The 16,806-nt window shown below is 35.0% G+C and overlaps 1 protein-coding gene across 3 annotated transcripts in view; it reads left to right on the forward strand.

Annotated features, from left to right (window-relative positions):
* mv (lysosomal-trafficking regulator mauve) overlaps nucleotides 1-16,806 on the forward strand; it is a 1,073,830-nt gene that overhangs the window by 1,047,921 nt on the left and 9,103 nt on the right. For all 3 annotated transcript variants that reach the window (XM_090399251.1, XM_090399254.1, XM_090399252.1), the window contains one exon: nucleotides 11,265-11,336. In XM_090399251.1, coding sequence (XP_090255377.1) covers nucleotides 11,265-11,336 — 72 coding nt within the window. The remainder of the gene's footprint in view (nucleotides 1-11,264; nucleotides 11,337-16,806) is intronic.

Raw genomic sequence — 16,806 nt, forward strand, 5'->3', positions numbered from 1 at the left:
GCAATTGACAGAATCTAGTGGATAGGAGGAAGAAGGATGATATGATAGAAATGTATAAGTTGGTAAAGGGTTCTGATAGAAAAACCTCTTCTATCAGTGTTGAAGAGGTTTTTCATAAAATGGCAGGAGATCAGGGGAGAACAAGAAGTCATCCCTAGAAGCTGTATAAGGAAGGTGTGAACAAGGGAGTGAGAAGCAGGTTTTTTGCATGCAGAATTATGAATGATTAGAATGCCTTACCTGAGAGTGTGGCATCTGCAGAGAATTTGAATGTGTTTAAGGCAAGGTATGATGAGCTGTGTATATGACAAAGGGATATTCTAGATGACTCCATGGGGTCTGGGGATAATAATTATTATTATTATTATAGCTGGAAGTCTTTCTGCCAGAATAGGAATGAACAAAGTTCGTTATAATATAGAAAAATGGAAAACTGACAATAAACAAAAATGGAAAACAACTCATTGATTATGTAATATATAATACAGTATATCCCGGTTATATGACACATAGGATCCAGACCACTGTCATATAGCGAGTCACTGCTTTTTTTTTTTTTTAGCTTGTAGATGCATGTAATAGTTTAATAACATTTTTAAGCAATCATATGTGCTCAAATGATGTAAATAAAGCATTTATTTATTCAGATATGCAAACGAAACATTTAGAATTTTAAAAATGAAAAAGTTATTCTTGCCTTAAGGAAACATGCTAACCAGTTTGGTCATCAACTTACACCGTTAAAAGATTGTCACATTTACAGATAACTGTAGTATTAACTAGTGTAGCACTTTTTACTTAACCAGAGCTTTATCTTTGTTTTTAGCCACTGTCTGCAGCCTATCATAGTCTTTGATTTGACACACACAGAAACCATTTTCACTAAATTTAATAATTTTAATCTCAGTATGTAATGTAATAGGTTTATGTGTCTTTTTCTCTTCACCAGATGCAAGAGCATCGTTACTTTCATCCTTTCTTACATCCGTTTATCTGTCATTATTAACAAAAATAAAATAAGATAATAGTTATAAACAGTTTATAATTCACAGCAAAACACAGAAAGAGATGCAGTGAGTAATGATCATGAACAACTTTTAGTCCAAGAAAACTCAGCATTAGCAATGGTTGAATAACTGGAGCACCATATCACTAAAAATGTCATAAGAGCAAATGCAGCACATATGAATGGGCACTGGTCATAATCAAAGGCTGTCAATGAGCAGATCATCATAAAGCAAAGTGTCATAATCTAGGTATTACTGTAATTCAAAAATGAATACATTTTACACAAATGGAAATATACTTAAAATACATGGTGTTCAAGAGAACAAAAATCAAGAATAGTCTACTTTATCTTCTTCTTTTTCTTCTCTTCCGTCTAAGACGGGTTGAGTCTTCTCTTGAGCAGGATCTTCCAGTCTTCTCTATTCCTTGCTGTTCGAAAACGTTCCTTATATATTCTGCATCCCGAGATGTTCTTTATTAATTTCAGCCAGGTAATTCTTGGTCTTCCGGGTCTTCTTTTTTCAGTTGGAAAAGTATTGATTAGGATGTTAGGAAGTCTGTCTGCGTCCATGCGTACAGTGTGTCCAAACCATCTCAGTTGTTGTTTTCTACTTTTTTCTATTATTGTCTTTTTATACAATAGTTCTTGTCTGACTGTGATGTTTGTTTTCTTTTCTATCCAACTTGTTCTATTTATTTTTCTTAAGCATTTCATTTCAAATGCCAGCAGTTTTTTTCTCCTCTCTTTTTTTTAACTGTCCACGCTTCTGCTCCATAGTTGACTGTTGGTATAATTATTGCTTCATATAATTTGATTTTGGCTTGATTAGATATCTTGTTTGTTTTCCAGATTTTCTGTAATTTTCCCATGGTGGTCCATCCTATCGCTATTCTGTGTTTGATTGTTTTGAGTTCATCTATTGTTTCTGTTAGTTTTGATCCAAGGTATATGAAGTTGTCTACTTGTTCTATTTGTTCTCCGTTTAGGGTGGCTGAGATGGTAGTTCCGTTCCTCCCTATTTTCATCACATTTGTCTTTTGTATATTTATTGTCATGTCATATGTTTTACAGGTTTCGTTTAGCTTGTTGATCAACTTTTGTAGTTCATTTGAGGTTCTTGCAAGAAGGACGAGATCATCTGCATATTTGATAATATTTATGTTTAAACCGTTGACATTGATTCCAGGCTCATTGTCTATTGCCTTCTTTACAACTTCTTCTAGATATATGTTGAATAGGCATGGGGATAATGGGCATCCTTGCATTACTCCTTTTTGGATCTCTATGGGTTCTGTTGTGAGTGGGTCCTTTTTAATTATTGCATTTATCTTAGAGTAATATTTTATCAGAAACTGTATTATATATTTGTCTATTGCTTTTTCTAGTAGAATTTTAAGAAGGATTTCTCTGTTGATGTTATCAAAAGCTTGTTTAAAGTCCACAAAACAACAACATAGTTCTTTATGGTCTTCCCAGCTGAGCTCTGCTAGTTGGTGCAATGTGAAAATTTGGTCTATTGTTGAATAGATTCCTCGGAAACCAGCTTGTTCTATGCCTATAATTTCTTCGTAGGTGTTTTTTAATCTATTTTGTATAATTCTTATGAATATTTTATAGGTGTGAGGGAGTAAATTGATTGGTCTGTAATTTCTGCAGTCTCTTTTGTCTCCTTTCTTGTATATTGGGATGATCTTTCCAGTTCTCCAGTCATCTGGGATCTCTCCTGTTTGTAGTATTTTATTGAATAGGGTTGTTAAATATTCTATTGATATGCTGCCTCCATATGACCACAGTTCAAGTAGGGATAGTATCAATGCCTGGTGCTTTATTGTTTTTCATCTGTTTTATTGTGTATCTAACTTCTTCTTGTAAAATTTTTGGGTGATCATTATTTTCTTCTATTGTTGGCATTGTAGTTTTGTTTCCTTGGTGGAAGATAGTCTTAAAATGGTTTGACCAGATTTTTCTTATATATTCAATATTCCCAGTTTCAGTCATCTTATTGTTTATCATTGTTACTGCTGTTGCTGAGAATTCCTTTGTAATTTCTCTTACAGTATCATGGAAGACTTTTAGGTTGTTTTGTTGGTATGCTTCTTGGCATTTCTTAGCTTTTTCTTCTAACCATTTTTCTTTGGCTTTTTTGCATAGGTTATCAACTTTATTTTTTAGTGCTCTGTATTTTTCTCTATTCTCTTCATTGTTTTGTTGGTTTACAAGTATCTTGGCCTCTCTTTTCTCTTCTATGGTAGCTATGATTTCTTGGGTTATCCACTGTTTGTTTATTTTGAGTTTGGGACTTTATAGTCTACTTTATAGTGAATGAAAAAACAATATGCCTCCTCCTAGATGTTAAAGTTATATGAGGTCTAGAAATAGATACAGATCATTATTTAGTTCTGAGAAAAGTATGGTTTTTGCCAAATTGGTTACAAAAAATTAAAAAAGAAAGATACTAGGGAGAGACAAAATCTAAACACAGGTATCCCTTGCTTAATGTGGGATTTGATTAACACGGCGAAATTAATTGCAGCAATCCGTTGATATACGCAGCAAGAGTTTTAATTTACGTGCCTTTAACCCTGCGGAGCTCGCAGCTGATCTGACAGATCAGCAAAATGCATGCAAAATGTTTAATATAAATATTCTTACACAATTCAGTGTATAGCTTGGAGGTTATGCGTAGCTGTGCATTCATATGTTACGAGTGATATTCTGCACTGTTCTTTGATGTCAGTTTGATTTAACACATGTTATGTAAAGGTTTGTGATATTTGACAGTAAATTGTATCTGAGAGATACCGCGACCTCCGATGTCAGTATAGTATGGTTGTTGTTGTTTTTATTCTTTGTTCAATAATTTCTAGCTTGTAACTGAAAATAAATAAACCATCATGTATTACTTAAATAGAAAGTCAAAGAGAGCCAAAATACTAAGGAAAGTGATCTGGAGCTTCCTCCACCTTTACTATGAGTTGCCCATAAGGTTGCTTATGCTTGCATCTGCCGAAACTTTTAGTTTCTATATATTCTGCACGAAACTCTTGTAGTTTCTATATTCAGCTATGAAATAATGTTGGATTCAATATTTTTCATACATGTCCTCTAGGAGATGTGCTTTACATTATGGAAAATACTAAGGAAAGTGATCTGGAGCTTACTCCACCTTTACTACGAGTTGCCCATAAGGTTGCTTATGCTTGCATCTGCCGAAACTTTTAGTTTCTATATATTCGGCTCAAAACTCTTGTAGTTTCTATATTCGGCTATGAAATAATGTTGGATTCAATATCCACTTAATTTGTACCATCATGTATTATATTTGCAGTGTTTTTTCTTTATGTTTTATTGCTTGTTTGCCGAGGTCTGGAGAGTCATTTTGCTTGTTATTGTAGAATTTATGCCAATAAGAAAATAACTAAAACTGTTCAAACGACTCTTGATAACTTCTTTTGGTAAAAAAATTGCAATAAATAATGAAGGTACAAGTATTTATTAGACATTTACTTTGCATTCATTTTTTATCTTTCCTAAAAGAGTACCATATAAAATGAATTATTAATACAGTAATCGATCATGGACGAATTGTAATTTTTACCATTGATTATTAGATTTGATTAACGCGATTTTGATATACGCGGTAACATCGAGGGATTAATTAACCATGTTAATCGAGGGATACCTGTACATAGTAAGATGACTAAATCATTCAAGTATAAAAAATTTATACCACTAACTAGGGGATTGATAACTATTTAGAAATAACACAAGAAAATTAAGGCATAAAGAAAGAATGGAATAATATGAATGAAATTACTTCATGAGCAGAATGCGAAAGTTTAGGAAGACAAAAAATTGCATATGATAAGGAAATAAAAACAGTATGAAAATAAAAACCTAGCCTTTAAGAGATGGTTAAGTAGTAAAAAACAAGATTAAATAAAATATACAAAAAGATGAGCAGTAGCCAAAAGAGAAATTAGAAAGAGAGACAGAGAAAACTGGAAAAATGTGTATCATACCTAGAAAATGGTATATACAAAATAAGACCCAATATGCCTGTTAAATGCTAAAACATATAAATGCAGTTATGAAGTAGGAAGTAAATTTTAAAAGAATTCTTAGATTACTTTATACATCTTTGAACAGATAATACTAACAACAACAAAAAAAATTACACAAAAACTTACAAAATGATGTAGATAATGCAATAACAATGAAAGAATCAAAGGACAACTTAAGTAAAAAAAAAAAAAAAATGGTAAATCAGCAGGAGAAGATGAGATAAACTCTAAACTATATATAAATTTTCTGGGAAAAAAAATTATTGAAAGATTATTGAAATTTTTAAATAAAATATACAAAAGTGGACAAATACCAATAGAATGGAATACAAATATAGTAATACCAGCATTTTAAAAATGAAACAAAACAAGCTGAGTACAGAGAAATCAGTTTATTGAATGAAATACATGCTACAAAATATATAGTAGAATAATTAATGAAAAATTACAAATATATAGTGAAAAAAATATTATTATTGTGTCAAAATGGATTTAGAAAAGAATGCTCTACAATTTATGCAGCATTTTTTTAAAAGTACTTATAGAGAAAAGATAAGGACTTAATTTAGAAACTCATCTTGTGTTTGTGTTTACAGATAATGAATAGCATTTGATAAAGTAAAAAATACTGTATATCATCATAATGCTAATTATGGAAATAGACCTTCAGATCTTGAAGTGGAAAGTTTTTCCACTTGGCTATATACTATAATATAAAAGATGCCAAGAAATTATATTCTTGGTTTAATCCTTTATTCAAGTGCAAGCAAACAATAAAAAAGTTTGTGCATGAAGTAATTCAAGACTGGGAAACTCGTATATAGAATATAATAAATTTAGTTTAATCCTTTATCCAAGTGTGAGCACTTGGATAAAGCACCTGAAAGTATCTTCAGGACTGGGATTAGGTAGTACAACACCAGGGCACTCCTTGCAAAGATGGAGCAAGCTACCAACACTCCTATCTCAGTATCTCCCACAATGCAAAACACATCTCCTTGCGGATATGTCTAATGTTATGCATTAAGGGAAGGGCCACAACCCAGACTAGTTTCGACCTTTATTGAGGTCTCTTCAGTGGGAGCCAGGCCCAAGTGGAGATACCAGCAGAAGCATTAGCAGGTCATCTCTTGTGGCCCTTCCCTTAATGCATAACATTAGATATATCCGCAAGGAGATGTGTTTTGCATTATGGGAGATACTGAGATAGGAGTGTTGGTAGCTTGCTCCACCTTTGCAAGGAGTGCCCTGGTGTTGTACCACCTAACCCCAGTCCTGAAGATACTTTCAGGCGCAAACTTTGTTTGCTCACACTTGGATAAAGGATTAAACTAAATTTATTATACTCTAACCAAGTGAAAAATAAACTTTCAACATCGTATATAGAGACTAATGACTTCACATCACTTGCCTTAGTATCCCATAATGCAATATATAATTGTTTTCCATTTTTGTTTACTGTTGATTCTACAAATTTTTCTGTATCATTATTAATTTTTTTTGTTCCTTTTGTGACATTAAAGTCTCCCTCTATAGTTATATTATGTAATTTATTTAATTTTTCATATTCCTTGCAAGTGTTTATAAAAGTCATAATTTTCTTCTTTTCCTTTTTAGTGAGCATACTCTCCAACAATTGTTAAAGTACTTATTACTATTATTATGTGTCGCCTCCAAGAAGTCCAAAGACTCATCGATTGAGAGCACCTACTCTACAACTCTCCATCTTCACCACTCAATCCACCAACTGCAGCGAACTGCATCATCTACACCAATGCCGTATATTGCCCACTACCACCACTAGTATTTTCACAGACAATCAGAAACATCCATGCCCATGGCAGGATTCGAACCCACAGCCTTTTGGCTGGAGAGTGGATACACTAACCACTCAGCCAACCAGGCCAGCAAAAAAAGTGCCTCAGCAAAACAAATCTCATCTCTGCAACTTCCTCAAACTGAGTGTGCTCTTGAATGTTACTCACATCATTAGCACCACTACTATTCACTATACCAGCAGATAGACACAATTTCCTTTGTTTAATTTTAATCGCACTTCTAATATTCTCTCACTCCAGTGTGTATAATGAGTTACTTTTGCTTTAATTGATTTATGGATCCAAATCATTATGCCAGGTTTTGCACATATTTGTTTTTTCACTCCATTTATGTATGATATGATAGTTGTTTCTTTTGTTCATTTAAGTTTCTTTTTTGTTTCTGTAAGAACTGCAATTTCTATGTTTATTTTGGTTAAGATTTTATCTAATTCTCCTTCTTTATGTGCTTTACTTCTAATCTTCTGTGTGGCATATTTCCCCATATGTTTCTTTTTCCAAAGTTTGTTAACCTTTTCCAATTTGTGGTCTTTTTCCATCTGATTTAGATATCTGTGAGACCTGAAAGTAATACGTGTTTCCCTATGTAAAGTTACTGGCATGATGATAGGTATGCCAATGGTGTGGCTGCCACTTTAGGGCAACTTGGCTTGATTCTTTTCGTAGGTAATGGAAACTACAGTTTAAAAGGAAAGAGTTACCCACCCTCAAATTTCTCTAATAGCACAGGAGGAAAGCAGGAGGGGGGAAAAGAGATTAAGAACTTATCTGATATTATTGCATGTGATCATGCAATAATATCAGATAAGGAAGATAATTTACAAAGTACATAATTTGAACTTTGTAGCAGTAGAACAGTTTGGAATGAAATACTTTTAATTATCTAAGATGTGAAATGTATGAAGGAGAAAAGGACATTAAATTAAAAACTTCGGAATTTTTGCACATTATAGGCCTGATAAATAGAACTCTTAATCCTAATCTTGTACCAAAAGAAACACACTTTAACACAGTTATTAGTAGTTATTATTAGTCACAGTTATTATATGACTATGAAATGTTATATTTCACAGCCATATTCCACATCTGCACTATTACTAATAATCCTTCCCAGCTTCGCATCATCTGCAGACAACTGAATATCCCGTTGCAATCCACTGACAATGTCACTGATATAAAGGTTAAACAATATAGGTCCCAGTACTGAGCCCTGTGGGACCCCACTTGTAACCCTCTGCCTCCTTGAAACTGCTCCACCATACACAATTCTCTGATACCTATTGGACAGCCAATCCTGAATCCAGTTGACCAATCTGACATCCAGACCCATGTGCTGCAACTTAAATATCAACTTATCATGTGGCACCCTGTCAAATGCCTTCGCTAAGTCTAAGAAAATGGCAGTATATGCCTTTCCCTCATCTAATGCTCTTGTAACTTTATTATAAAAGGTTAGCATATTGCTAAAACAAGAGCGCCCCCTTCACAAATCCATGTTGACTCTCACAGATAACATTACCCTCATCTGCCCAATGTTGTATACGGTCCCTCACTACTTTCTCCAAGATCTTAACACCTACTGATGACACACAAACTGGCCTATAATTAGACACTTCCAGTCTGCTACCATGCTTATGCAATGGCACTATCTTACCTTCCTTCCATTCCATGGGCACCTTTCCTGCAGCCAGACTTTCATTGAAAAGCCAGGTCAAAGGCACTGTCAGTTCCCTAGCACATTCTCTCAAAACTCGTGGTGAAATACCATCTGGTCCCACAGCTTTACTGACATCCAGAGTACTTAGTATTTGAAACGCACTCTCCTCCTGTACCTCTAAACCTCGAACCTGCCCTATCCCTCTAGTATTAAAACTGACTCCTTCAGGATGAAATACTCCAATAAAGTGTTCATTGAACAATTCCACTATATCCTCTGCATTAGTCACTCTATTCCCATTTTTATCCCACAATATCATTCTTCCACAGTCATTTCTCCTCCTACTGGCCACATAGCTAAAAAATTCCCTAGGATTTTCTTTGGATCTTAGAGCCAATCTCCTCTCATATTCCAGTTTTGCCTTTCTTACCATACTAGTCACTCTTCTGGTCTGTGTCTTATATTCTTCATGCATCTTCTCTTCACCTGTCTCTTTATATCTCTTCCATAGCCTCTTTTTCGCATGCAATTCCTGTTTAATATTGTTTGTCATCCACTTTACTCCAAATTGTGTTCTCTTCTTCACTCATGGTATACAACTTACTATTGCTGCTAACACATATTCTTTCAAAATTTCCCATGCACTAATGATATCCCGGCCTTCCAATTCCTCCCTCCATGAAACTTCCCCAAGTTGACATCTTGGACTATTATAATCACCTGCCTTATAATTCCACATATGTTCCCGTCTCTTTGATACTCCTGCATGTCTATTCATTTTCCAAGTCAAAATATGGTCACTCTCTCCAACTGGTGGGAGAGATGTCATCTCAGTTATTATCAACTCTTCTGATGCTATAACCAAATCCAAAACTCTTGAACCTCTTGTTTCCTCTATTACATGTTGCCTAAGACATTGGCTGTGAAATTTGGGCAACACATGAACAAGACAAACAGAGAATAAAAACAAGTTTGAGATTCGTGAGAAATACTGCAAAATATTCACACACTATTAGACCAAAAAAAAGAAGGAAAATATTTTAAAAGAACTAAATATGTTCCTCCATAGCACAATTGGAAGAACAGCAGAACATTGCACCCTTCGATTGAAAAAGACCTAGGTTCGATTCTCATTGTGATGAGGGGATTCCTTATATATGGACTTTTTTTCAGTTGAAGGTGAGTTAGCCGATCTCATACAGAGATAGGAAGGTTTTTCTCCTGGAAACACGGGTTTTTCATCCCACATACAGATAAATCAGCCTTCAGAACACGTGCAATTTACAGACAAAAAAAATACTGTTGTTGGTGATGATGATGGCATTGATGGTAGTAGTGTCATAGTAGAAGAATTAAGTAGTAATGGAGAGGATGAGATGTATTTAGCAAAATAGAGTAGCGTGCCCTCCTGCGACGAGTCTTTGTACTCCCTATAAGTATCACATAATAATAATAATAATATAAAATCATTAGAAGAAAAACTAAGCAGAAGTAAATAAAATTGGATAGAACATGTAAACTAAATAACCAATACTTGGTATCCTAAACAATTAATAAAATAAAAACTAAATGGGAAGAGAAGGCTAGTAGACCTCAAAAGAGGCTATTAGATTAAAATATGACTGGAAGAGATCATAAGGTCTATATCTGTATTTAGTGTTATGATGATACTGTAGGTAGTTGAAGTTATAGGCTTGGATATTATAATGAAGAGAGAGAGAGTTTAGGGGACCATGTTGCTAAGGTTATTAAGTCATCACATCAAGTATTGAAGAGAACACTTTTAAGAAAGTGTTCTATCATTTTACAAGAATTTTATAAATCCTTGTCTGATTTACTGTGCACTGGTATAGTCAGGTGTGGTCACTTAGATTCCAAGGAGATAAGGAGATAGTTGGAAAGATATGCATGTGGATAACCAAGATGATAACTGCCATATAAAACTGTGCATTATGAGGACAAATGGAAGTAATGTGTTAAAAGTTTTGATAAATAAACAGAGTGGCAATATGACAGAAGCAGACAAGTTAGTAAATGGTTCTTAGAGTATGAATACAAGATTTTGAAGCTTGTGACAGGCAAGAGATATGAATGACTAAAAGCACATTCCCTCAATGAGTCATTGACCTCCATAGAGGAGCTTGTATAATAATAATACTCAATATCATTCACTTTTTATTCCCAGTATTAATCTTCTGAGAGAATGCATTAACCACCACTCTTCATTCCAAAAATCCTGCCTCTTACTACTCATCAGAAAGCTTAAGAGATTGTCTAAAAAAAAAACTTGTCAGGAATTACATGCTAAACTGCAGTAATTATTTGTGAAGTGCATGCTTTTATCTCAAAACATATGATACTGCAAAATGGGATAATGAGTGTAAATTAAAGCTACCAAAAAATTATATTCTTGGTTTAATCCTTTATACAATACAAGCAAAATTTTCATGTGAAGTATTTTCATGACTGGGACAATGAGAGATATAACTCATATCTAGGATTAATATGATAGAGTAGAAATTGCAGCTCTAAATTATAATTCAACGGGCATCTTTACATGCATGCAAGCAAACTAGCAAAATATTATTAGTATCCTCTGTGCTATTATGATTCTTAAAGTAATGATTTTACATACTGTAGGTGTGTGTGTGTGTTATATGTATTCATGCATGTTTTTTTTTTTTATCTTCCATTAGGTTGTGGAGTTCTTGGGATCTAATGCCAGTGAGAGAAATTAAAACAGACAAGCTTAGCAAATCAGTAATTTGGTAAGTTGTTTCTTTTTGATTTTTTTTTTTATCTTGTATTTTTCCCTTTCAGAAAAGATGCACACACATTTTGAGAAAGAAACTAACCCATTACAAACTTAAGAAAATGTATCAGTATTACTTTCAAGTCTCCACGGAATCCAAAGAAGACTCATCTCAGGAGGTTGAACACTCACAAACCATCATAACTATCATACCCTGTCTTGAACCCATTCAATGCTGGGGCATTCACTGCCCACTTTGGCAATACATTCCACCCACCACCTGCCTAGCAAAATATCTCTTTTCCATCCATTTACTGATATGACTTCCATATCAGTAAATGGATGGAAGTCATATCAGTAAAAATGGAAAAGAGATATATCAGTAAATGGATGGAAAAGAGATATTTTGCTGGGCAGGTGGTAGGTGGAATGTATGCAAGCACAAGAGGTCATCTCTTTCCAGAGATGACCTCTTGTGCTTGCATCACTAATTATCCTATGCAATATAATAAATTTAGTTTAATCCTTTATCCAAGTGAGAGCAAACAAAGTTTGCGCCTGAAAATATCTTCAGGACTGAATATGGTGTTGTACTATCTTACCTAGGTAAGTAGTACAACACCGGGCAACTCGTAGCAAAGGTGGAGCAAGATACCAACACTCATATCCCAGTATCTCCCATAATGCAAAACACATCTCCTTGCGGATATGTATAATGTTATGCATTAAGGGATTGGCCACTACCCAGACTAGTTTCGACCTTTATTGAGGTCTCTTCAGTGGGAGCCAGGCCCAGAGTTGGAGATACCAGGCAGAAGCAATAGCAAGGTCATCTTTACCTATAGGAGTTGCCAAAAGGTTTGCCACCTTTTTTTTTTTTTAAATTACTCTGGATTTAGAGAAAGATGTTGAAAGTTTATTTTTCACTTGGTTAGACTATAATAAATTTAGTTTAATCCTTTATCCAAGTGAGAGCAAACAAAGTTTGCGCCTGAAAATATCTTCAGGACTGAATATGGTGTTGTACTATCTTACCTGGGTAAGTAGTACAACACCATATTCAGTCCTGAAGATATTTTCAGGCGCAAACTTTGTTTGCTCTCACTTGGATAAAGGATTAAACTAAATTTATTATAGTCTAACCAAGTGAAAAATAAACTTTCAGTATCCTATGCAATAATTCACATCTATCTGTTTGGTAGGCTCTTCCTCAAAACCTTATATATCTTGATCATATCATCCCTCCTCCTCCTATCTGCCAAGCTCTGAAGACCACATTCCCTCAATCTGTCTTCATCCTCAATATTCCAGAGTCCTCAGATAGTCTTAATGATTTGCTTCTGCTCTCCCCCCCCCTTCCAATGTTTCTCTATCACCTGGCTATAATAACATATAGCCAGGTGACCAGATCTGTGACAGAAATCAAGTGAGGCCTAATTGGCACCTAATAGAGTGGAACTATTGCCTCCTTATCCATACATGTCAGCGTTCTTCACATTATAGCAGCAATTTTTTGGATACTCCTTACAACTTTCGCAATATTTCACCTGAACTTCATTTCCCTATCCCCCCAAGATGCCTAGATCCCTTGTCTCCTCTATCTCCTGAAACAAAGTTCCTTCAGTGTGGTAAACCTCATTCCATCTTCTCTGACCAAAGTGCACAACTTTACACTAAGCATCATTGAAATGACATCCCATTCTTCAGCCCAAAGCACCACCCTATTCAAATCCTCTTGTAACAACAACACACTTCCTGACATTATTCTTTCTCACTTAGCATCATCAACAAACAATTGAATATCTCCTTTCACACCATTAAACAGTGGTCCCATAACAGAACCTTGTGGCACCCCACTTGTCACCTTCCTTTTTTTGGACACTACAATTCCATACACAACTTGTAGGCTCCTATTAGTCATCCAGCCTTTAAACCAGCAACCAAATGACTTTCCATTGCCATCCTCCTCAATTTCAATAGGTTTATCATATCGTACTTGATCAAATGCTTTAGCAAAATTCAGATAAATCACAGTATAAACATTTTCCCTGTCCAATACACTAGTCACCCTATTATAAAATGGAGCCAAGTTACTAAAACATGACCTCTGCTTGACAAAGTTACTCTCTCAAAAGATTTCCATTCTCATCAAACTAGGTTTCTTTTCTAACACCTTCACCACTACACTTGATATACACACTGGCCTATAGTTTGACATTGCTGACTTGGATTCTCCCTTATGCAGTGGCAGTATTTTTCCTTCTTTCCACTCTTCTGAGACTGTTCCTGCTGCCATATTTCTGTTGAACAACACTAAGTCAAGGACACTGCCAGCTCTTTTGCTCATTCCTTTAATATACATGGTGATATCTCATCTAATCCTACAGCTTTATTAACATCAAAGTTCTTAATATTCTAAACACTTCTCATTCTTGAACTGTCAGTTTTCTGCCCTCCTTCCAAATAATCATTAAATATTTCCACCATATCTTCAGCAGATATGACTTGCCTTCTATCTCCAGCAACTAAAGTTGGTCCTCCATATTCACCCTTTCTTAGATTAGCAACATAACTATAGAATTTTCTAGGATTTTGTTTTACTGCTTCAATCAGTCTCTTTTCATATGCCAATTTCTCTTTTCTTATTACACTTGTCGCCTTCCTAAATTGCACCTCATACACCTCCTCATGCTGGAGTATATGATGAGTACCCTGTTCTTCATATCTCTTCCATAACATCGTTTTTCTCAGAAGTTCCTGCTTAATTCCATGATCCATCCCATTTCACTCCTACTTTATTAATCCTATGAATCTTAGAAATACAATATATCATTGCCATAAGTAATTGATTCCAGACCAAATCCTAGGCACTAATGATTTCTCTCCTTTCAGCTGATTGAACCACTGCACATCACCAGTCTGTTCCCTTAATTTATCATAGTCCCCTGTTTTGTAATTCCACATGAGTACATGATGTGTACAGAAGCAGTAATTTATGGCAAATGGTTGACTTTAACATACGTTCATAATTCTCAACTATTTGCTCCTACACGCTGTTGGCAGCAGTTAGCAACCATTGGCAAACATTTACCAAGATATAACTGCAGGACATGTTTAAAAAAGAAAGATATGTAATGTATATGTATTAAATAGTAGTACATAACTGTTTGTTCAGTTTCATTCCTTATTCCTTTGAATGACTGGTTTTCTACTTATCTTTCAGGTAACCACCTGAAACAATTAAATAGAGTTAATTCAGGCATAGGGAATGATCTGTAGAGTCTATCCACCATTCTGGAAAAGGCTCATCAAGATAAATCCTAATGGTAGTGGAAATGAATTGTAGGCATAATGGATGTCTTGAACAATGTAGAGGTATCCAACACCAATCACTGTCCATTCAGAAAAGTCACAGTCCAATGATAGCCTTGGATAATGCTACACACCAGACTATAATTTCTGGTGAACTTACTACTTTCATGTAGAATATTTAGATTTTCAAGGCACTAATATACACAATTATATCATTTTACTGGACTATCGAGGAGCTGAAAAGTTGTCATCCAACTGAACTATACATTTCCATCTACCTCTGCTTCCACCTGTTGAAAAAACTGAGTTTTGTGAGTTCTCAAAGCTTTCTTCAATCATTTCATATATTTGAAGATTTCCACATAAGATTTCTACTTAGTTGTTGTGAGATATAGTGTATAATTGTTCTCCTAATTCCAGTTTCATGAGTACCTCTTATAGATTTTTGTGTGATTGTATAAATTGCTGTAACACTATAGCAAAATAATTTTCTTCACCTGTCAATGAACAAGTTTAAATCATTACTTGCATATGTCTTATATAATGCTATTGCACTTCAAGTTCATCATGAATTCTTGGAATTGAAAATTCATATTGGAATTCATATTACCACTTCGGAATTTTTTTTTTTTATTGTTTGAACATCGGATATTTTTAACCTTGCTTTTTTCGTATTATGGGTGTCACTTAACCATTGTCTTTCTGACTAACTCTGTTCATTAAAGATATTATAGAGACACATTAAAGTGTATAATAATTATGCATATAGGTTTTTATTCAATACTTGTATCTATATCTTTTTCAAGATAGGAACATAAGTAGACAATTAAAAATGAATTAAGGACAGAGGACTTAAATAAAATTAATTGTTTATTAGTAGAATTTTTGATCATGTATCATAGGTATCATCACTACAAAAATAGAACAAAATTCAGGAAAGTGACATGATACCTTTAGTAGCGTAACAAACAAATGGTCAGTAAATTATTATTATTATTATTGTTACCCCAAGACCTCAGGGAGTCAAAGACCCATCTGGGCGGTCCTTTTATCACGCACACAGCTCATCATACCGTGCCTTGAACACATTCAAACTCCTTGCAGACACCACATTTTCAGGCAAGGCATTCCAATCATTTACAACTCTCATGAAAAAAACCTGCCCCTAACTCCCCTACTCACACCCTCTTTATACAGTTTCCAGGGATGACCTCTGGTTCTCCCCCAATCTCCAACTATTTTCTGTAGAAATTCTCCAGCATTGATCCTATAACAACCGCTTACCAACTTGTAGGTCTCTATCATATCTCCCCTCTTCCTCCTCTCCACCAGACTCTGCAAATTACATCTTCTCAATCTTTCCTCAGTCGACATTCCAGAGGTCAGAAACTACCTTAGTCAATCACCTTTGGACCCTTTCCAACATCTCTTCATCCTTCTGGAAACCAGGTGACCAAATCTGGGCACAATAGTCCATGTGTGGCCTTATCAAAGCCTTATAGCATTATTCCCAGAAGTCTTTGTGTTGTCGTCAAAATTTTGGCTATGTGTCCTCTAAATTTCAGATCCTCATCCGCTATCACCAGATCTCTTATTTCTTCCACCTCCAACAATATATCCTCACCAAGCATAAATTCTGCATCCCATCTTTGTTTTCCAAATTTTAAAACCTTACATTTTGCAACATTTAACTCATATCCCCATTTCTGTGCCGAATCACTCAATTTATTCAAGTCTTCTTGTGAGGCCACATCATCTTCACTACTCTTTATGGTTCGTCCCAACTTTGCATCATCTGCAAACAACTGAATATCTCCATCCAAGCCAGTCAAGTGTGGTGATACTCATGTATGCAGTTACAACAGTAGCCTTATGACACAGTGCATTGTCTTGCTGAAAAAAACAATGGTCATTTCCATAGAAACACCAGAAAATAGGAAGCATTACACCTGTCCAGAATGTTCAGACACCTCTCAGAGTTAGTTGTTCATGGCACCACAACACAGAGGTCTAATGCCAAACTAGGAAAAAATAGGACTATACCATCACACTGCCGCCTCCAAATTTCATAGTTGGGGTTACACCTTCTGGTAAGCGGCATCCGCCACACCCACCCGCACACACACATCCATCTGCTCGGTAGAGGCTGCAACATGATTTGTCACTCCATAACA

This window comes from Typopeltis vanoorti, chromosome 10 (genome assembly GCF_054136105.1).
Source record: "Typopeltis vanoorti isolate ZY-2024b chromosome 10, IOZ_Tvanoo_1.0, whole genome shotgun sequence".
In the NCBI taxonomy this organism is placed as follows: domain Eukaryota; kingdom Metazoa; phylum Arthropoda; class Arachnida; order Uropygi; family Thelyphonidae; genus Typopeltis; species Typopeltis vanoorti.